Source organism: Vulpes vulpes, chromosome 2, assembly GCF_048418805.1.
Source record: "Vulpes vulpes isolate BD-2025 chromosome 2, VulVul3, whole genome shotgun sequence".
In the NCBI taxonomy this organism is placed as follows: domain Eukaryota; kingdom Metazoa; phylum Chordata; class Mammalia; order Carnivora; family Canidae; genus Vulpes; species Vulpes vulpes.
The window spans coordinates 163,591,332-163,613,830 of record NC_132781.1 but is presented as its reverse complement, the minus strand read 5'-3'; the positions used below and the strand labels follow the sequence as shown (position 1 = coordinate 163,613,830).

General features: G+C 50.4%; 1 protein-coding gene across 5 annotated transcripts in view; it reads left to right on the top strand.

Annotated features, from left to right (window-relative positions):
- Positions 1-21,342, top strand: part of VPS13D (vacuolar protein sorting 13 homolog D) — a 239,847-nt gene extending 218,505 nt beyond the window's left edge. For all 5 annotated transcript variants that reach the window (XM_072751165.1, XM_072751164.1, XM_072751163.1 and 2 more), the window contains 3 exons: positions 7,836-7,967; positions 16,790-17,030; positions 18,548-21,342. In XM_072751165.1, the coding sequence (XP_072607266.1) occupies positions 7,836-7,967; positions 16,790-17,030; positions 18,548-18,679 (505 nt within the window). In that variant the 3' untranslated portion in view covers positions 18,680-21,342. The remainder of the gene's footprint in view (positions 1-7,835; positions 7,968-16,789; positions 17,031-18,547) is intronic.
- Positions 21,343-22,499: the final 1,157 nt, after the last annotated feature.

The following is a 22,499-nucleotide window of genomic DNA, read 5'->3' as shown; positions in this document are numbered from 1 at the left end:
CTCACAACGGCCTCATTATTATCATCCCCGTTTTACAGAGGAGGAAGCCAAGGCCCCAAGAAGTTACACAACTCACCATAGGTCACAGTTTGTAAGTAGTGGAACTGGGGTTCCAGCCAGGCAGCCTGGCCACAGAGCCTGGGCTGTCTCCTGGTGCCCTACAGCCCCCCCCCCCCCAATGCCTGCCGCATGAGAATCACCTGCTTATGTTTACCTTCTGCGTTAGACTCCAGCAAAGTCCCTAGAAACTTGATTCATCCCTGTCTTCCAAAAGGCCTGGCGCTGGCCTATGCGTGTGATAGCTTAGGAAAAGTCATTACATGGGGTGGGGAGATGGGGGCAGAGGCAGACACAAGCCATTCACAAGGCTCTGAGCAGGCTCGTTTTTTCTGGCCGCCTTAGTTTGGATCCTCAGTTTCATTCTGCCCAACCTATTTTTTCATGTGTTCAAATTCCAAATTGTCGTAGCAAATATTTGGTGCAATTTTCTGGGTTCAAGGTTTAGTGCAGCCAGAGCTCAGCAGTTATTATTAAACCAATGGATTAAATGCTGTCTCTGAGTGGGTACTAGAAAGTGGATTTCTGTTTGTCATGGAACTCGGGCGGGCGGGGGGGGGTGTGGAAATTTCTCCTGTAAACTGAGCCAAACTTTAGAGGCTTTCATCCTCTCGTGGAATCTCCTCTGATTACAGTGTCCACTGAAAGGAGTAAAATCTGTGGAGGAAAAAGCCTTTCCCACTTAGTTTTTGGATGTGGGGACAGTAGGGACTAGAAGGCTAGAGGTCAGAGATGAGATGGAACTGATGACGTGGCGGGCTTCTTCAACCCCCAGACCCCATACTGGGTATTGGAGGCAGTTTTAACCAGTTTGTACACTCCAGTGCAGAGTATTGTTTAGACAGACCATTGAGACCTTTTAGAGAACTGACAAATGTTTGGTTGAACCATTCGGTCGAGCATCCTGGTATCTTGTAGCTGTCGTCCATTAACAATATTTGAGGAGATAGTCTGGGTTGACCTTCTGTTCTGAGCTTAACTGTTTGTGCTCAGTTGAGCACAGTATATATCTGTGAGATATTTAATTAAAACAAAAGTCTTGGACACACACATAAAGTAAATGCAGGCACAATCCATCACTCCGTTGGGGTCAGTTCGCACAGCCCCGGAGGAAGATGGCAGTCATCAGTCGAATAAACATTCTATTGTACTAGGAAGTCATGTGTTTGACACATACACTTTCTCCTCATTTACTGATTGTTTTTGAACCTCCCTTGGTTGATAGACATTGGCCATGATGAATTTTGCAACCGACTAATAGCTTAACTTACGCTGTATAGGGGTATGGCTCTGTGTGTACAGCATCTGTCTTCAACTAATAGAGCTATGACATAGTTACTCATCATAGAAGCGAAGAACAAATAATGGCTGGCCAACTGTTGACCCCCAGGCTGAAAGGCAAGATCAACCCAAGTGGAATTGGTTAGATCTCCTTGTGTCACCTTGTTTGGATTTACTGTTGCCTAAAGAAAATGACATGGATTGTTTGCATTATCCTCATCTTTGGTTTTGGGGCCTCCAGTGTATGTATGTCAGATAGCAGTGGCCAGATTGTGTATTGATCGTGCTCGCTGGGGGGATATCTGCTGTGTATCAGCCACTGTATCAGCAGCCCCTTCCCTGGGGGAAGAGTCGTCCGTGCTGTGCAGCCGACTCTCTGACATTTTCATGGAGTTCAAAGCTCAAGTTCATTTGGTGCTGACATTTTGGATTAGCTGGTTGACTGGAAGGCCTGCTTCTTTCTATACACTGTGAAATTTATAAACCGCAGCAGCTGAGAGCTTAAGATGGCCGACAAGCCCCCAGCTGGCAGCAATTAAATACACCACAGACCTTTGGCTAAACAAAGGCTTGTGGAGGCAGAGTCGCTGCATAGGCACTAAACGGACTCCTGTTCTAAACCATCTTTCATGCCAAGTGTCAGAGACGCTGTCAGCTAATGAGAGGGGAATGGGCAGGGTTTTGCCCCCCCCTTGCGTTGTGGAGGATCCTTTATCCTCAGGGCTGGAGTGTGAAGACCCTACCCAAGCAGCAGCACATGCAGACAGCACAGGTGATCAGGAGACGGGGCAAGGCAAGCGGGGGAGGCCAGAGGATGGTCCAACGGTACTGGGCCAGCGTACCTTAGAAGTTGACCCTTCGACTCTAGCATCCGCACACAAGGCACCACAGCTACTCCATTTCTTGTATTGGACACCATCATCCTCTAGATTGAAAATGAAAGGTGGGGATGAGGAGAAACAGGAGGGGCACCTGGGTGGCTCAGTCAGTTAGCATCGAGCTCCCTGCTGAGCAGAGCATCTGCCTCTCCCTCTGCCCAACCCCACTCATGCTGCCTCTCTCTCTCTCTCTCTCAAATAAATAAAATCTTTAAAAGCAAAAACAAAAAAAAACAGGATGCCATTTTATACCCACTCAAGCAGCAAAAATTTGAAAATTGAGATCAGTATTTTTGAACATGCAGTTTAAATTTAATTTAAATTAATTTTTTAAAGTTCAGTTCCAAATAAATAAATAAGTAAAAATTTAGTTCTGTGGTCACACTAGCAACATTCCAGTTGCTTGTAGCCATACGTGACCGGTGGCTGTGTGTTATTGGACAATGCTGTCCTAGATGATACAAGCTTGGAAAAGAAAGAAATCACGAGGCTCTCTTACGTGCATTGCTGGAGGAGTGTAAATTGATTCAGCCAGTTTGAAAACAACTTAAATTGTCTTGTTAGGTAACATTCATGCCTGGTGATCTAGCAAATGCCTCCAAAACATACATATATATATATATATATATATCCAAAGCAACTCTTGCCTGTGTTCACCAGGAAACATGTACAGGAATGTTCATAGCAGCCTTGTTTATAATAGCAAAACCTGGAAATAACTTGTGTACCATCAATAGGAAAACAGATGAATGGTAGTGTATCCATACAATGGGATGATAATAAAAAGTAGATACAATAGATTATAGATGCACACAAAGGAATGGCTGAATCTTAGCTGGATGACTTAAAAAGAAGAAGTAAGTCCCCAAACATAAAAAGGTAGTGACATCCTTTTTCAAAAGCCTAAAACAACTAAAACCAAAGAATATAACAAGACTATACCAGAGCATATGTTGAAATATAATAAGACTACATGAAGAGGTGCCTGGGTGGCTCAGTCAGTTCAGCATCTGCCTTGGGCTCAGGTCATGATCCCAGGGTCCTTGGATCGATCCCCATGTCAGGCTCCCTGCTTAGTGGGGAGCCTGCTTCTCCCTCTCCCTCTGCTCCTCGCCCCTGCTCGTGCTCTCTCTCTCTCTCTCTCTCAAATAAATAATCTTAAAAAAAAAAAAAAGGCTAAATGAAGAAAAGCAAAGGAACGATAAGTACAAGATTTAGAATAGGGGCTGTCTTAGGTGGAGGAGGAACGGAGGGAGATGGGGAGGGAACAGAAGACCACACAAGGAGATTCAGGTTATGGCCAATGACGGCATTTCTGTGTTGGGAAGCGTGGTTTCACAGATGTTTATTGTACCATTTAAGATAAAGAAAAAGCCAATGATGACAGTGGGCCCTGAACCGAGGGTAACGATGAGCCTAGTGACAAGTAAAGCCCAGCTTAAAAGAAAAAGGGAGTAGAGTCCTTCCCTTCCAGGTGCTCATAGGCTCCCAGGGAACATGAATACAGGAAAGTGAATTCAGACCTGTCACTCAGAGATAGATACTCCATGTCCCTGAGTCACAAGAGAAATAGGTAGGACTGCTATTACCAACAGCCACACTGGTTTCAGAGGGTTACTTGAATTCAGAGTGCCATCGTCATCCGGGAAAACAGTCCCGTCACACAGGGCCCTGCATTGGAGAAAAGCACTTTGAAGTTTTTTGCTGGCTTGCGAGTTTTGAAAACACTAGCTTATGGTTTTTTGTTTACAACTATTTGATTAAGTTTGGTGCCAAATGTGTTCACGCACAGTGACTTTAAGTGCGCACACACACCCCACCCTGCAGCCTCCAACTTGGACCTTAGAAGTTGGAGAAGAAAGAATAGTTTTTCAGGTACCAAGAGCAATGAAGCAATAGGGGAGCCCTTTGTGCTCCTATTAAGAGTATCTCTAAACTACCCCATCTGGAAGCCCCTAGATGCACTACATGAGTTACAAGACTCTAAGGGAAGACCTTTTCCTTCCAGGGCAAAGCTGAACTCTTTTTTCTTCTATGTCCACATGAAAAGTGAGCCTTGAGTGCCATAGTAAGCTCTTCCAGTCAGCAGTGCCTGAACTCTACACCTGGCCTTCCCTTGGTGTGATTGGTTGGTCACAGAATGAAGACCAGGGAAGTGAAACTTGTTGGGATCTGTTGGGAAGACAGATAAGAAACTTGATAGATAGATTAGATAGATAGATAGATAGATAGATAGATAGATAGATAGATGAAAGAAAAGAAAGAAAGAAAGAAAAAGAAAAAGAAAGAAAAAAAGAAAGAAAGAATCTTAACAGATAGGTAGCATGTACCCACAAGGGAGCTACTCGACTTTCCTATTCTCTGGTGTTTGGGTGGGCTTATAGTTTACTTCAGAGTTGTGCTGGGAGTGAGTGGAGGTGAGGTTGCATTCATGAAATTTGGGGAGGATCCTGAGGGATGCCATGCAGTAAAGAAGTAACTGTATACACCAGGCAGCTATTTGATAATGTGATGACATGGGGCACACTTACTTACACTCTCAGCTATTTCATAGTTGTTACAAGATGTGATTTCTAGGAGCTCAGGTCCAGAAACAAGCTGCCTTTCCTTGACTTCTCTGGCTTCTTTGGATTCCACCAGAGGAATTTAGGACTCTTAGTAAGTCTTCTTGTCATTGGTAGCATGCCGTTCCCACTTTGCATAGTATTGAGAAGGTTGTTTCCTTTAAAGAAAATACATGTGTTAGCAATGAGATTGATTTTGTGACCGTGCCCTCCTGCCCCTTCCTTGGTTTTGATCAGTGGACTATATAAACATAGCCTTGACCTTTCTATCAAGAAGACATGACTCTAGCTGGTTCGTATTTTGCCTTAACTTTGTTGACCTTCAAGGCTCAGAATCTCTGGTCTTCAAACTCCTCCAAAGTTTGCATACCACCTCTACTATTGAGTTCCTTGGTTGAAATAGCCCTTATACCTGCCCCCCACCCACCTACAAATGCATTCATTCATTTACTCAACTAATGTTTGTTGTTTTTCAAGTATGAGCTGGGTACAGTTGTAGATCTCAGGATAGCAGTGAATGAAACAAAATCCTTTTTATATAGGAGCTTATGTTCCAGATGGGGTGCCAAGCAATAAGCACATGTTTTATCTAAATGGGATTTAAAGCAAATGTGTTTTGGACACATGGCTAACTTGATCTAACTTGTATTTTATTTTATTATTTAAAAAAACTTCTATTTTATTTTTTTAAAGATTTATCTATTTATTCATGAGAGACACAGAGAAAGAGAGGCAGAGACACAGGCAGAGGGAGTAGCAGGATCCCCGCAGGGAGCCTGATGTGAGACTTGATCCCAGGACCCCAGGAACACGACCTGAGCTGAAGGCAGATGCTCAACCACTGAGCCACAGGCGTCTCTAACTTGTATTTTAAAAGCATCATTCTCATTGCCATGAGGAGGACAGGCAAGGGCAGAAATAGAGTAAATTACAAGACTATTGTAATGGTTAGTTATGATAGAGATGGAGAAGTAGTTGGGATGGGGGTATATATGGGTGTTGAGCCCGCAGACCTCCCAGTGGATTGGGAAGATGTGGTAAGAGGTGTCAGGATGAAACTTTACATTGACAAGCTATAGGGAATGGGCCCCATCGGGTTCCTCTTAGAGGGGCCTTTGGACTTCTGCCAAAATGGCCCAGACGTCTTCCAGGAACTTCATTGGAGACAGAATAGTAGGAAAAGGATACCTTGAGGGAAAGGACCCTTCATTAGCCTGCCATTGGCAGGGCTGGGAATGACAGTAGTTGTCTCAAGGTCAGAGCGGCCAGAGCAGGGCTTTGCTGCCTAGAAAAGGGTACCACACTTTACTTACAGGATATAAGTTAAAAAAAAAAATTAAGATTTTATTTATTTATTCACGAGAGACAGAGAGAGGCAGAGACACAGGCAGAGGGAGAAGCAGGCTCCCTGCCGGGAGCCCGACGTGGGACTCGATCCCGGGTCTCCAGGATCAGGCCCTTGACTGAAGGCGGCGCTAAACCGCTGAGCCACCCGGGCTGCCCAAGTAAAAATTTTTTTACCCACTCCCTTAGTACAGATCGTTGAAACTTCTTGACATTCTCCTTACATCAACCTTGAAGAGCTCAACTAGTGGTATCTAGGGCATCCTTCGCCTGAATTTTTAAAAATGTGTTGCTGGCTTTCTGGCACTTATCAAACATTAACCAGATATGGGGCTTCACACATCACGGCCCAACGGGCAGAGCATTGACCTGGGTCCAGGAGCGCTTGGCCATGTCCCAGTTTCACTGCCACCCCGTTGTGTGGCCTGTGGCGAGCTTCTGACTTTCTGTCTGTCACTAGCCCTGTTTGCCCCCGACCAGGGCACCTCGGTGCCTTTGCAAGTAAGTCTGCACACTAGTGTTAGTACGTGGTTCTCAAGTGCTGATTCAGTGCTGATTCAATCTTGCTCCTCTCTGTTAGCTGTGTCTAGAGAAGGATGTTTTGCTTCAGTGGAATCCAGGAACAAATAATGAAAAGTACAGCGAGTACAAGGCCGAGGACAGACCCGGCACACTCTTATCAGTCATCTGAAATATGCACAGCCTTTCCAAGACAAATATGGACTCCTGTTTCTAGGAAAACACCGAAAAGTACTTATCAATTACCCTGTAATATGGTTTGTGGAAAAAGACAACATCTCCCCTGAAAGCCATGGCAAAGCAGATTCCTCTGGGCGGCCGACAGCATAGTGGCATGAGTTAGAGCCACTGCAGCATCCCAGACTGTGGCCTGGGCCCAGTCCATGGAGCCTGTCCTCTCCCTCCTAGGATTCCCGTCCTGCGCCCTGTGCCCAGGCGCTGATCTCATCCTACAAGAGGTCCAGAAGCCTGGTGTGTGCCTTCTAGATGCCCCAGCTCCCTCACTTCTTCCTGGCCTTTAGCAAGTCCAGAGGCGCCTCTCCTGAAGATTCCTAGAAAAGTGGGGTTTTCCCAAGTAGAAGTCTTAGTAATAACAAGGACAGGAGCTGTGAGTGGTGCTGGCCCACATCCTGTCAACCCCGGCCCCATGGGCACTCAGTTTCCTTGATCTTCGCAGCCATCCTGTGACGCTGTCCCCATCCCAGTTTACAGAGAAAACTGGAACCTGCGGTTGAAGAAGCTCTCGTGTCCATGGTCACCTGGTCAGAAAATGGCAGAGACTGGGTTCTCGTCAAAACTAGAGACTCGGGGACGCCTGGGTGGCTCGGCGGGTTGAGCATCTGCCCTTGGCTCAGGTCGTGCTCCTTTGGTCCCGGGGTCCCGGGATCGAGTCCCGCATTGGGCTCCCTGCAGAGAGCTTGCTTCTCCCTCTGCCTGTGTCTCTGCCTCTCTCTCTGTGTCTCTCATGGATGAATATATAAAATCTCTAAAAAAAAAAAACAAAAAACAAAAACCAGAGACTCAACCAGCTCCCTCCCGGAGCACTCACAGGTGGTGCCGCGGCTTCGTGCTGGTCCCTAAACTGGGAGCTTGCCCTGTATGATGTAGTACTTTTTTATTTCAGATGAGAAAGGAAAATCATATGAACCATAGCACTTAACCTCTTTGCTGTTTGTTCCTTTCCCTGTCCCAGGACGCAAGCCCAGAGGGTTCGGAAACCGCGCTGCTGCACTGGGCCCCAGGGGCTGCTTCCGCGCTACTCTGAGAGCCAGGCAGAGGGGCAGGAGCAGCTCTTCAAGCTAACGGACAACATTCAAGATGAATTGTAAGTGGAGCCGTGGGAAAGCAGCCCCGTTGGCTCGCTGAGCTAGTTGCCTTTTCTCTCTTTGAGTCCAAGAAGTTTCTATTCTGAGCATCATTGTGCCTCTTAGACCTTGGAACCTGCCAGAGCTTCCTTGGCCCAAATGTGCTATAGGTGTAGGTATATTTCTCGTCCAAAGCCCTTTACACAAAACCGTGGTTCTCAAACTGAGTTCCACAGTGGGACCTCGGCGTTTTGTTTCTAGAAAATGGCAGTCTCTTCCTAGTGTGTTCACAGAGAGAAGATAAAGAGTAAAACGTTCTCAGCCTTAAGGCTTTGTTGTGTGTAAAACCTTCTTAAGCTTTGGTGTTCTCCTGTTTGCTGCAGAATGCCTAGTGAAACAAAACATAAATGGCAAACAACTAGTAGCTGAGAATTTTAGAAAAGCAGTCTTTAAAACAGTGTTGCTACTCTTTGAATGCAAAAACTTACAGACCTTGGGTCTTGTAGTATTTTCGGTTCATGAAATTATTCCAAGTTGATAGGATAGGATTCAGTTTATCACTATTTTAGGATATTTTGCAGAGACCCTTTTAGCAGAAAATGCTCTGTAACTTAAGTAGGTGTTAGAACCACCAGTCCAGACAAGGCAATTGGTTATGCCTGATGGGTAGCAAAATGCTCGTTTAATTTCTTTTAATGCACATTTATCTCCTTTAAGCTAAAGCAAGAAAAGGAGGGTTGTGAGGGCCATGAATATTTTTTGGTTGGTGGAGGAGTGTCTGAAGCAGAGGTTAGTTCAGGATAGCCTTCACTGTCATTGTTAGAGAAAGTGTTAAGATGACCTCATCTCCTATTTTTGTACAATATTTGAATGGAGACATCAAAAATTAAGTCCAGAATTCATTGCTGCTTACTGGATACGACGGCTTCTTCCTGGATGTGTTTTGTGTAACCCAAACCCCCTGCAGTGTTACTGGAAGGTCTCTTGAGATGGCAGCGCATTATATCGCCTTAGCTCAGGCTGCCGTAAAAAGTACCATCGTCCCAGAGCTCTGGAGGATGGGAAGTCCAAGATCAAGGCACCAGCCAGTGTGGTTCCTGGTGAAAAGCTCTCTTCCTGCCTTGCAGATGGCCAGCTTCTGGCTGCGTGCTCGCGTAGTGGAGAGCGAGCACGTGCAGGCAAGAGCTCTGGCGTCTCTCATAAGGACACGAATCCTGTAGGATCAGGGCCCTACCCTTACGACCTCGTTTAACTTTAATCACTTCCTTATTCCAGATAGGGCTTCAGCGTCAGGATTCTGCAGGGGCACAGTTCTGTCCACAGCACTTTTTTTTTTTTTTAAAGATTTTATTTATTCGTGAGAGGCAGAGACAGAGGCAGAGGGAGAAGCAGGCTCCGTGCAGGGAGCCCGACGCGGGACTCAATCCTGGGTCCCCAGGATCAGGTCCTGGGCCAAAGGTGGCACTAAACCACTCAGCCGCCCGGGGATGCCCACACGGCACGCTTCTTGAATCCATTCTGCTTTTTCAGTCTAGGCCCAGTTCTGGTCACCATTGCAATACCCAGAATCCCCAGGCAGCTTCACTCCGGGGAGGACTTTCTGTTCCTACTTCCGTGGGGAGGAGTTGGTGCCCCGCTGCCCTTTATGCCACTTTGCTGGTGGAACTTTTGGATCAGAGGCCCAGAGAGTCATTCCTCAGGTCCAGCAGGGCTAGAATGGCAGCCCTAGCAGCACTAGGGTTTTTGTCTGTTCCACTCACCAGTCCATCCTCAGCACCTAGAACAGTACCTGGCACATAATAGACACTCAATAAATATTTGTTGAATGAATGATAGCTGGAGAGCTACAGTGTAGCATTATATTAATACATGTTCACTTCTCCATCTTTTTGGAGGGTTTTTTTGGTCAAAGGTTGAAATTATATATTGTTGTATGCCATGCTTTTAATTTCCTCCCCTACTCACCCCTATTCAGTTCAAAGTGTCTGTGGCCCTTATAAAATTCATTTTCAGTAGAGTGACTGGTGCCAAAAACACAAGGAGAAATTGTGTAGTACAGCTAACCTAGGATTGTTCCCAGTGAGACACGCACATTGGAAACTGAGCCACATAAAGCCAACAGTGGAATCAAACTGAAGTCAGTAAAATCAATTTTGTGAAACTCTTGAAATTCATATGAACGAGGAAAAGATACTGGCATGAATGAGTTTTGACTCTAAAGATGAAAACCATGTGTTGCTACCCAAGTTTGTGGGTTAAATCTCACCAGTGAATGTTGAAGAAACCACGTGACCGTGGCCTTCCTCAGACACAAGGAAGAAGTCATCAAGGAAGCCGGCAAATGTTCTCTGAAGTATCCTCGGTTGTCAGGCTGGGTCTTCACGGTGACGTGAACGTTAGAATCATCACTTTGCAAGAAAGGGGTTTTCAAGAAAAGCACACAAGTGCCAAATTATACCTCTGACTTTTATCCTAGAATTGTAATTAAAAGCATATTTAAAGACCTAATTATTTGCATATTTTCCTTCAGAGTTAACCCCTTAAAAGGGTCTTTAATACCTTGCTCTACTGTTCTAACTAAATGTTTCCACATTTTTTTCCAGTTAGACTCACTGTTTCACTTCTGGAAAATGTTGTGTAATTACTTCCTGATGTAGTGAAAACCCCACAAAGTCCCCAGTGCCGTGGGCACTTCAACTTTGTTCTCCCAGATCAAGTTTCATTTAATTTTTCATTTTATTTAATTAATTAGTATTAAAAAGATAGTTACTGACATACGGTTTAAGGTCTGGCCAGCTGAAAGGGCTTCAGTTCCAGAAGAATCGACTATTTCTCTGGTATGTTGCAGAGTTACCATTGCTTCCCATTCTTTTCAGTTTGGATTTTGAAATAGGATCCTGGGTTAAGATGATGTGAAAGTAAAATTTGTCCCATCTGATTAAATTAATTTTTCCTTATAACCAGCGTCTAATCTGTAGCCAGGGACCTCATTTTCCTTAAAGAAGAAGAAGGAGGAGGAGAAGGAGGAAAGAAAGTTCCTATTTTATTTCTAATACTTAATCACAGCCAAAGTAACACACCAGCATTGTAAGCATTAGAGGGTGGCTCTTAACCTGATCAGAAAAGGTGCCTGTGAGCCGCCCGTGTGACCTGGGAAGCTACTCTAATATACTGTTTTCTGGAGTTTGACAACTGGATTGTATTTTCAAAATGTAGTTTCAGAAAGTAATGTTTATGAGATTTTTTTTAATACAGAGTAGTATTAAAAAAAAAAAAAAAACAGCCTATAAGCCCACTAGCCAAACAAGTTCGTTCTCTTTGTAGATATACTGTTTATGGTATTTTCCGTCTTGTCTGTCCTTCTTGGTAAATTGCAGATAGAGACAGAAATCAGATTTTTTTCTTAGAGCACAGTTCATAGTGTTGATCCTAACAGCATAGGATCATCAGTATAAAACCTTAGAGTAACATATGCAGTCTGAGAACAAAAACGAAAGACAGGTCCTTTTGAGGAATAGGATAGACTTCATTTTCTAAATGAATTCTTCCATTTTCTGAACCAGAAAATAATCTGTCAGTAACCACTGACACTTAGGGAATTGGACAGTCTTTGATATGCCCCTGAATAAAAACTTGATGGATTAGCCAGCTATGTTAATAAAAGTTAATGGCTTGACTAAATCTTTCATAAGTTAAATCAGGAGTTCTCTCTCTCTCTCTCTCTCTTTTTTTAAGATTTTATTTATTCATGAGAGACAGGGAGAGAGGCGGAGACACAAGCAGAGGGAGAAGCAGGCTGCCTGCAGGGAGACCGATGTGGGACTCGATCCCGGGTCTCCAGGATCACACCCTGGGCCAAAGGCAGGCGTTAAACCGCTGAGCCACCCAGGGATCCCCTAAATCAGGAGTTCTAAGAGAGGTTTTTTTTACTTGATTACTGGCTAAAATATATCCAGCATACAAAGTTGCGTGTGTTTTGGCAAATACTACGGGACCTTACCTTGTAAATTCACTGCCATTTTGTAAGACTGCCTAACACATAAGTGTGTTGAATGCTACTATGTGCCAGGACGAGTAAGAAATTTGCCCTTTCCTTAACGAGTTCACAGTCTGGCAGGGGAAGCAGACAGTATTACCAATTGTCTATAATATATGATTGTTTTTAAAATAGAATCGCGAGCCATGTGTTATAAGGCCTCAAGGGGAAGTGACTGATTTATGCTTGGAGAACCAGAGAAGGCTGTGGACGGTTGTCGTGGTTCTGCAGGGTGAGGAGAATTGTGCCCGGGAGAGAAGAGACAAAGCGCCATACGCAGAGAAGGGTGCTGGGCACAGGCGCAGAGACAGCAGAGCTCCTGGCATTTCTGGATGGTTGGGATCTGCCGAGTATGGTGGCCACCCCTGTGTGGGAAGGTGGCTCACAGGCCAGACCCTAAGAGCCGTACTGAGTTCACCTGTCCTGTAGGCAGTGGTGAGATTTTGAAGAGGACCCCACTCAGAATTACATGTTAACAATATAACCTTGCCGGCAGCAGCAGAAGGGATCCGAGTCCATGAGATGAGACAGGAAGGCAATGGGGAGGCCCCGGGAATGATCTGGGTAAACAGTAGAGGGGCCCAAACATAGACGGTGGTGGTGCACGGGAATAGGGGGGACAGAGTTGAAGGTATTTGGGGAGGTAGCATCAGCCTCACTTAGAGTCGTGCTGACTAAATGCAGAATCAGAGTGAGGAGGGGGTGAGAGTGACCCCAGGCTTCTTGGTCGTTTGGTGGGATGGAGATGCCACCTGTCGGGAGAAGGAGCAGCGGCCCGGCCGAGCATGTGCTGAGTATGAGGACATGTGGGATGTGTGTGCATGAAGAGCCTCGCTCACACAGATTTGGGGGTGACGCACATTGGGGATGGTGTCCTAGGAGCGCTCATCAACAGGATGACTCAGAACTTTCCTGATTTTGAAATGACTCCAAAACCGAGGAGAATATGGATATACAAATAGAGTTAAAGCAAAGAAGTAGAAGTGGGAGGAAAAGAAAAATCAAATTGAAGGCGAGGAGGGACAGTTATTTGGCAGATTGCTCTCTCCCCAAGGACCAGTCGGCCCTGAACCCATTTTCCATGTGGCCACCGAGAGGGGCACTCCTTTCTCCAACCTGCTGATGTGAAGGTTTGGGGACTTGAAAGGGCCTTTCCCCACATCAGGGTCACTTAGCATCTGTCTCAACGATAAGCAGTAGAGGGGCAGTGACCCCCATCAGTTGAGCATGTCTACGTTGGGAGGCCTGCCCGGTTCTGGAGGCACGGCCGCCATGTGCCTTGGAGAGGACGTCAGCACCCGCCGCCAGGGCAGGTGGTGGGGTGGTTAGTGGCTGCGAGCGCCCCCGTGGTATTCGTGACCGGGAGGTACTGTTAGCGAGAGTGGGTCCTCTGTGGCATCGAACCTTGGCAGACACCCACTGTTAGCACCTGTCATCTTGGAGAACGATGGACGTCATGTGCCCCAGCCTTCCTTCCTCCCAGAAGAAACCTCTGGCGTTGATCCCAAGGTCGGACTGCCCTCTTTGTCTCCTTAAGGGAGAGTGAAAAGTAAATGGTTTACCTGAAGTCTAAACATCCTGTTTTTTATAGGAGCAGTTGTATCTACGTCACCCCAAAATGTATCACCAGGATACCGGGTGACTTCCCTAGCTCTCCGAATTTGAAGGATGGAGCTTATCCAGGTGCTTTGTGTTTCAGGCCACATTTTGTCATCCTCCCTCCCTCTGGCTTCTTAATAGGACAAAGGCTAGAAGGATGAGCTCCGGGTCCACCTGAGAGCACGTTGGCTTTCTTCCTGCGCCGCCCCCTGAGGTTTTACAGCAGTCCCTTCGTCTGTGGGTCGAGCACAGACAAGGTCACCCTTGTGTGAAGCATGGCTGTTCCAGCATGAAGAGCCCAGTGTCCAGACTCGGCTCCAGGGCCGCGGTTAGCAAACCCTGAGTCCCTCCAGTGGAGCACATGAAAGCCCGTGGAGAGCAGCTTCTGCAGGTGGGCGGCCAGGAAGGGACGAGGCGCTGTGGCTGTGAAGAAGGAAGGGACAGAGGAAGGCGCCACTGGCGGGGGGTGGGGGGGAGCCCCGAGAGCGCTGCCCACGGGCCCTCTAGTCACCCTGAGTGGTGGTTCCTCTCAGAGGCGACACGTTCAGGATCTGTCTCCACAGCAGGGGCCTCCCAGTCTAGAACTCAGTTTTGTTTTTGTTTTTGTTTTTTAAAACATATTTATTGATTCATGAGAGACAGAGAGAGACAGAGACAAAGGCAGAGGGAGAAGCAGGCTCCCTGTGGGGAGCCCGATGCGGGGACTTGATCCCGGGACCCTGGGGTCACACCCTGGGCCAAAGAGACGCTCAACTGCTGAGCCCCCCAGGTGCCCCTAGAGCTCAGTGTTAGTCATCCTTTGATGCGGTTTCTAGATTTTGTATAAAAGAAAAAAAAGATGATGATGAAGAAGAAACCCCACAAAAGCATTGGTGGTTGGAAGCATCAGGAGGAAAACAGGCACCGCTGTTTGCAGATCAGCCTCGGTTCGATTGTTGCTCAGACGGTGCTAGGGGCCCCGGCGCCCAGCGTGGTTTCGCCATCTCCCTCCCCCTCGCTTGTACCATTAGCTCTGAGCTGCTTCTCATTTGGAAAGACTTCGGAGGAGTTGATACAAATGTCCAAAAAGTGCTATTGCCTGTGGAGGTTTCAGGGTGTGGGGGGGCCTGGTCACTCTGAAGAACCTGGGTAGCAGCACCGCTGTCCGATGAAGAAACGGAGCCGCAAGGGCAGAGCGGCGGCCTGGCAGCGTCTCCTCCGCTGCGCGAGGTGTCCCGTAGAGCGTCCGCGCGCAGAGCCACGCTTCCTCCCGACGCGGTCCTGGCCTCATGGGGACTTGGCCATGGTGGCATCTTGGAAAGGAGCTTGTCTATTTTAAAGCCCGTGAGAGTGTTTCAGGATGGGAGGTGCACGGTGTCAGCCACCCTGGCCCGGTGCGAGAGCAGCTGCCCGACCGGAAGGCTTGGCTCTTCCTGCAGGCCGAGCCTCTGTCCGCCACGGCAGGTGCCGGACGGGTGAGCGCGGGAGCAAGGGTCATGGGCAGGAGTGCCCCAGCCCGTCCTGGACCAGAGGAAAGGAAATCCATCCCCCTGGATTTTTTTTTTTAAAGATTTTATGTATGTATGAGCACAAGCAGGGGAGGGGCAGGGGGAGCAGCAGCTCCGCGCTGAGCAGGGCGCCCAGCGTGGGGCTGCACCCCAGGGCCCCGGGATCCTGACCCGAGCTGAAGGCAGTCGCTTCAGCGGCGAGCCCCCCAGGCGCCCCTCAGTTGGATTTCCAGTGCCCATTCCTGCTCTCCCAGGGCAGCGGCCAACCTCAGGGTCTCCTCGAGGGCCTGCTGCGCCCGGGAGCCGCGGCCGTCCTGGGCGGCCCTGCCAGCTGCTCGGCAGGTTCTGGCCCCGCGTGCTTCCTGCCCACGCGGAGGCTTTTCTCATTTCTGTCTTTCTGTCTGTTGCACTGCGTTTCTTCTTTTCTTCCCCCAGACGAGCTATTTTAGATTCCATTCAGCTCGACGAGGTGATAATGCTGCCCCCTTGACACTGTCACAACCTAGAATGTGGGAAATTCTGTGCTAAGTGGCCTGAGCACCGAAAGCTGCTGGGTATTTCTAATTTTGGCATTGAGACTTTACAAGTCTGCATTCTTGGCATTGCCAACCAGTTAGAATAGAACAATAAACCCCAATTTTTGTCATGCGAGGCTGTAATTAAAGTGGCAACTGGCACAGGCAGAGCCAGAGTCGGGGGCGTCGGCTCGGCCCACGCATTTGTCAGCCCCGGGGCCGGCGGCGCTTCGAAGGTGAGGGGCAGGCAGGGGTGCATGTGTCGCGGCGGCGGGGCGCCCAGCTGTGGGCCCGGCACATGTCATGACCGCGGAGCACCGAAGCCGTCCGGGTACCGTCCCCGCTCAGCCCCCGGGGGAGCCTCGGCTCGGCGGCTGCGCCTTGGAAAATCCTCCCGGGACGTCCAGTCCCAGGGGCCGGGGCTCGCCAGCCAGCCTGCCGTGGGCTCTTAGCATTCCTGCCGCCAGCTGGTCTCTGGCGCCCCGCGACGTGGCCGCCCCACCGGGAGGCTGCCCCAGAGGCCGCGGAGGCCGCTGCGGCCGCTTCCAGGGGTCACCGCCCTTCACTCGGGAGCTGAGCTGAAAGGTCTGACGGGCATAAATTTCCACTTTAACTCTGTGAGCCCCGCGGACCAGAGAGGAATGGGTGGATTTTCCGAGTGGCCCTACTGCCGCCCCTACGAGCCCGACGGGAAGCAGCAAACCAAGATCACAGCTCCGGAAAGCGCTTCCAAATTTATTGGGGTTTTCCGAGCACGCGGGGGCCTTCTCCCCGTCACGGAGCGCGGGCGCCGCGAGGAGGGAGCGCGGGGTGCGGGTGCTGGGGGGCCCGGCCCACACCCCCGGCCGTCCTGGGGGCCCGGCGCTCACCCCCGGCATCGGGCGGGGACGTCAGCGGCTCCTCGGTGGCTGGGGAGGAGCGCGGCTTCGTGTGTCGTGTCCGACAAAGCCGGCTCGGCTCCTCGGCCCTACCTGGAGACGGCCCCGGCACAAAACCCCCACGATGCGGTTTCAGGGTAACGTTGCTTCTCCCGTTGATACTGTCGGTCACCGTCGTCGTCCCAAGCCACCTGCTCGACAGCCCCGGGAGGTCACTGATGCTTTTAGTCCTAATTCGCAAGCAAGGAAACTGGGCTCGAGGTGTGGTGGAGGTGAGGGAGCCTGGCCCCCGGCTCGCGAGCCTCACCGGTCCCCCTCTCTCCGCAGCTTCATAGCCGTGGAGAACATCGACAGCTACTGCGTGCTCATCTCCTCCAAAGCCGTGTACTTCCTGAAAAGCGGGGACTACGTGGATCGAGAGGCCATCTTCCTGGAAGTCAAGTACGACGACCTCTACCACTGCCTCGTCTCCAAAGACCACGGGAAGGTGTACGTGCAGGTGACCAAGAAGGCCGTGAACTCCAGCAGCGGCGTGTCCATCCCCGGCCCTTCCCACCAGAAGCCGATGGTGAGTGCGCAGCGGCCGCCGCCCCGCCCTCCGTGGCCACACGGGGTGGGAACCTCCTGAGTCGGGGGCTCTTATTCCTCCGCTGTGACCACAGGGCCCTGACTCAGCTCTTGGAGCGCACATGGCTTCTCTGTTGTTCTACAGAAGAGTGGCAAACTTGTTTTTCTGCACAAAGAAGTGATACCTGACAGAGGACCTTCCCCAGAATAAACTCTAAGTAAATATTTGTAAATAAAACGTATATATTGCCTCCCAAGGGGACGAGGTATTGTCACGGCAGGACTTCCAGGTAACATTCCTATTAGTAACCAGCATTCGCGGCGGGTACGCCCTGTGCCTGACTGGATGCTAACTACTTCCTGAGGGCTATTTGGTGTCGTACTGTCCTTGTTCCCACTTGACTGCAGGCTTGAGGGCAGGTGACCTGCTCCGGGTTGTGTGGCCGACGCTGGGAGGAACTAGAGTTCAGACCCAGGTGCTGTGACCCCGAGGCTGGCAGTCTTGACCACTTTGCTCACTACCGTCTGACTTTGGTGGCTTTTTGTGCACCTGAGACATCATGCTCAGGTCTCACCTGGTGTGCCAGGGTGTTCACAGCCACATTCGAGAACAGTGGGCCCCTCAGAATGGCCCCTACTCATCCCTGGCTCTTTGCACAGATCAGAAATCCCAGCCAGCCGTACGGGGCCCCTCCTCAGGAACGCCTCGACCTTCCTCTGCTCGGGAATGCTCTTGGGTTTGGCTTGGCTAGTGCAGGCTCCCCGGGGTCATTGGCTGCAGCCAGGGCTGGTGGATTCTCAGAGTTTACACCCAGAAGTTGAGCATTTCCACAATTCCTCTGGGTGGGGGGAGCCTTGCCCGGCTGCACTTGCGCTCCTTTCAAGGCAAGTAAGCAACTAAGCGTTCTTGGTGAGAAAGGCCTCGGGGCATTTGTTTGAGGCTCCTTCTCCCCTCCTCGACTGTCCCCAGACCTCAGAGGTGAGCCCCCTTGCAGTGCTTTCATCCTGGTCTTCGTCTGGCCTCAGCGGACCCTCCCCTCCTCGGAGCTAGGGCTGGGCTCCCGTACAGAAAGTCCCAAACGTCAGCTATGGTGGCTTGGCCACCGAGTCACCTGGGACGCATGTTAAAGATACAGATTCCAGGAATCCACCTTGAATCACCACACCTTGAATCATCCACACCTTGAATCACCATTCACCAGAAGCAGGCCCTGGGAATCTTTCTTAGAAGTACACCCATGCCAGGGGCGCCTGGACAGTTGAGTCAGGTCTGACTCTTGGTCTCAGCTCAGGTCTTGAGCTTGGGGCTGTGAGTTCAAGCCCCACAGTGGGTTCCACACGGACGTGGAACCTACTTAAAAATAAAAATTAAAAAAAAAAAAAAAAAAAGGCAACCCCTACCGTTGTGATCTGCAGCTGGGCTGGGAGCCGATGCCCGGGCAGTTTGACTGCCCAGGACCTGTGATGTCTTCGGCCCCCACCTCCGGGGCGCGTTACTGATTCTGTTCTGCTCTCCAGGTCCACGTGAAATCCGAAGGCCTCGCCGTCAAGTTATCACAAGAGATAAACTATGCAAAGAGCCTTTACTATGAACAGCAGCTCATGTTGAGACTCAGTGAGAATCAAGAGCAGTTGGAGCTGGACTCCTGAGAAACCCCAGCTGCCGGAGAGACGCTCCCAGACCCGGACCCCGGATCAGTCAGGACGACAGGCCCGAGGGCTGGGCCTGAATCAGAGGCAAACCAGGATAAGGTTTGGGGGATAATATCAAGGAACGAGGGGAGGATACGAATGGAAACCGTGTTAATTTGTGGGTAGGGTGGGGGTTACTTTAGATTATGGGGAAGTAATTTTTAAAAGGTTTTGGTTGAATAACGTTAAAAAAAAAGTGTACTGAGATGAATCTAATTTTAAGATTGCCCTGTATTTTGTTAACATGTATATATGTACAACTGTGTGTTTGTAAATATATAGGAGCATTTCTGAGCAGGGCCTGTGATGTGTGTAAAGGTTTGTTAACTGTAAAGTAATATAAAATTATATTGGATCTTCTATTGCACTAATTCTACACATCTGATTCAGGGTACTCTATAAAAAGGCATTCTTGAAAGTTGAAGAATGTTATGTGTTAGTTTTGGAAACTAGAGAATTCACAGGAATGAAGACAGTGAGGTTGGAAGTGCTCTGGCGCCTCTGAATCCCGTGGCCCCTGGGCCGGATGGGGGAGCCGGTGTCTCAGGACCGGAGCCGGCCCCCGAGGGAGGTGCAGGACAGGGGTCACAAGCCCGTCCTTTATTTATTTCCCACCCCCATCTTAAAAGTAGTTCCTAGAACCACACATTCTTTTTCCTCTCTCTATCTGGCTTTCTCCTGACTAGTCTTGCCAAACTTTGAGGTCACTTGTGTGGTTACCGTGTGTGCGCCTGCGTGCACACACCAGCGCTGTAAGTTTTCCTTGGGTTATCATCAGAGAGGGTCGGTTGGAAACACCAGTAGGCTCTGTCGATTTAGGAGGAAAAACATCGCACAGAACTATTTGTTTTAACAAATCAAAAATCCACAGATCAGAAGTCCGCAGTGAGAATGCTACGGGGAGAAGGTCCTGGGACGCGTTCTTTCTGCTAAAGCCACAGGCAGCTGCCACAGCCACACAGCCCTGGGGTCGGGATGGAGACACGGGCCGAGAAGGGAGAGCGTCTCAGGAAAGGGAATGAAATCTGAGTCTTAAAAAGCTGTTTTGTAAGTTTTTCATGGAACCAGGATTCGGCTAAAACATCTCTTGTCTTTGATTTTAAATTCCAGCCAGTAGCGAGGCCTGGTACCAGCGCCCTCTTCTCCCTGTCATGATTGTTTCCCTTTTCTGTAAGGAATAAACCGATTGGGAGGGGCCCTCACTCTAGAATGGATGACCAGCCTGGTGATTCTTTCATTTTTATTTTATTAAAGCTGATTAGTTTCTGTGATTCAGCGGATCAGCGGATGTATAGAAGGTTTTGGGGTCTGTAACTCGTGACCCCAACCCTTCCAAGACACAGATGAAGCGGATCCGGCCATCTCACGTGTGCACGCGTGTGTGTGCGTGTGCGTGTGCGTGTGTTTTCAAAGAAGCAGGAAGGAGCTTTAGCACAAGCTCAAGGGCTTTAGCTAAATAGTGTTTCTAAGGATCATCTTGAACTCCAAGGTCTGTGTCCTCTTCAGACTCTAAGCTGGCGGATCGCAGAATGGAAACTTGGCTTGCGAAGGGTTGTTGTTGGTTTCTGTGGGGTGGCAGTCCTGCGTGGCGACCCGGTGCCACCTGCTGCGAGCCCTCCTCACCAGCCTTCCCCTCTGGGGCCCCCACAAGCCTGCCTTGTGGTTTTTGCCATCAGTGACCCACTGCCGGAGATCACGATCTCTTAAAGATGAGACTCAGGAGGGTTGACCGCCCGCCTCAGTGGGCCTCCTGTCCCCTCCTGGAATGAAGTCAGGGGCGCTTCGTGTGACTGCGGAGGGCGGCCTTCACCCCCGGGGCAGGGGTGACCCGCAAGCACCTGAGGCTGCACCGTGCTGAGCTGCTCCCCCAGGACTCAGAGGTGTTGGGTGCCCCCTCCCCAGGCTCCTTTCTAATTTTAATCAGCTCTAAAAGCTGTGGCCCATCTCAGTGGATTGCGTGAGCCCTGCTCCCCGCCAGAGGAGCCTGAGAAGCCCTTACCCCTCACCCCTCACGCCTGGCTGGAAGCCTCCAGGGGCTTTGGACGGGGCTTCCTGCTTGGCCAGGACAAGATTCAAAGCCCTGAAGGAAGCAGGCCCAGCCCCTGGCTCCCTGAATGCCCCGCTTCTTTTTAAATTGGTGTTTAGCCCTGGAAGTCTGAGACTTTGTTATGATAATTCCTACGGATTTTCTTGCTGTCCCAAATACACAGCTTCTCTCTGGGGAAAGCAAAAGCAATTGAATACAGAGAAATTGGATAAGGAGAAATCAAAAGCCATCCTAATTCCCAGACCCAGCACAGTTGGCCCAGCCGCAGGGCACCCTGGGAGGGCGGGGGGAGGCGCCTCCCTAACCACGGACCCAGGGCCCGGCGTGCCTGGCTGCCCCGTGGGTGCTCACCTGGATGTTCAGAAGGTTCTAGGGCCACTTTGTTTTTAAGCATCATCCGTGCCTCAAAATACCATAGTAGCTGCTTGGAAAAACCTGAAATTAGACTATCTGGTTCTCTGCTGTGTAAACGTTAGGACGCACGGTCACCAGTCTGTCAAGACTCTTTCATCTGTTTCTCATGTCAGAGTCGTTATTTTCTTCCTGTGGAATAAAATGCTTTATTGACTTCCCAGACAGGTGGTTTTCTTCTGGTCTCTTGGTGTCCGATAGATTCTAGAACCACGGCCGGTGACAAGAGCCAAACCTAGCACAGCGTCCGCAGTAACCGGCCTGGGCCCTCGCTGCGGGAAAGCGCCAGCCTGGGGCAGAGCCTCCCCTCGAGGAAACCCTCACGCTGGACGGGACTTCACGTTCCAAGAGGGCAGCTCCTGGCCCCACCACCTGGGCGACCGACGAGGCGAGGCCTCGGCAGGGTGGACCTCGTCGTATTTGCTGAGAAGGCGAGATTCCGGGAGGCGCAGTTTTCGAGCTTTCTTTGGACACGTGCCTACGTGACGCCACCGGACGCGTCAAGAGGGCAGGGGGCTCGCGAGTCTGGAGCTCAGAGAGGAGTCCAGGCCAGAGGTGCCCCACAGGGAGGCCTCAGCGTCCAGACAAGTGGAGCCTGGGTGGAATCCCCCAAGGAATGAGCTGAGTGGGGCCAGCAGAGAACAGACGCCCCGGGTCTGAGGCTTGGGGCGCCCAGAGTGTAGAGCGTGGGCGGGTGGGGAGGAAGAGCCGGGGGACGGCACGCGGGGGCCTCCAGAGACACGGGCACGAGGCTGGGAGCGTGGGGGCTCCCAGATGCTGCTGCTGATCTAGTAGGGTGAGGACCTACCCCCCGCTGGCAGCCCGGCAGTCCCTGGAGCCCCAGAGCAGTGTCCGTGGAGCAGAGACGGTCAAAGGCGGGCGGCCCTCGAGTCCAGAGGCAACGACGAGGGCCGCGGACAGCTGTGTGGAGTGACCTGGCTATCAGGGAAGAGAGCAGTGGCCGGTGCTTCGAGAAGGGGTGGGGACAAGAATACAGGAGGGCAGTAAGGGGGGCGGAAGGAACCAGCCAGGGAGAGGGGTAGGCGGGGTGGAAACTTCCAGAGGTTCTTGGCTTCTCTTCCTTCAGAACAGCGGGGAGTGAGCACGGGCCGGAGGAGGCGGGAAATGTAAGGCCGGGGTGGGGGTGGGGGTGTGGGTGGGGGGGTGCCCTGGCCTGGAGACGCCAAGGCCCATCGGAGGTTGGGGATCAGGAATTTAAAGTGGGGCCTGGCGGCCTGGCTCTGCTTTCCTCCAGCCGCGCTCAGCGCTCGGTCCCGCGTGGATCAGGCAGAGGGTTGGGGCTGGTGAAGAACTGTCCCC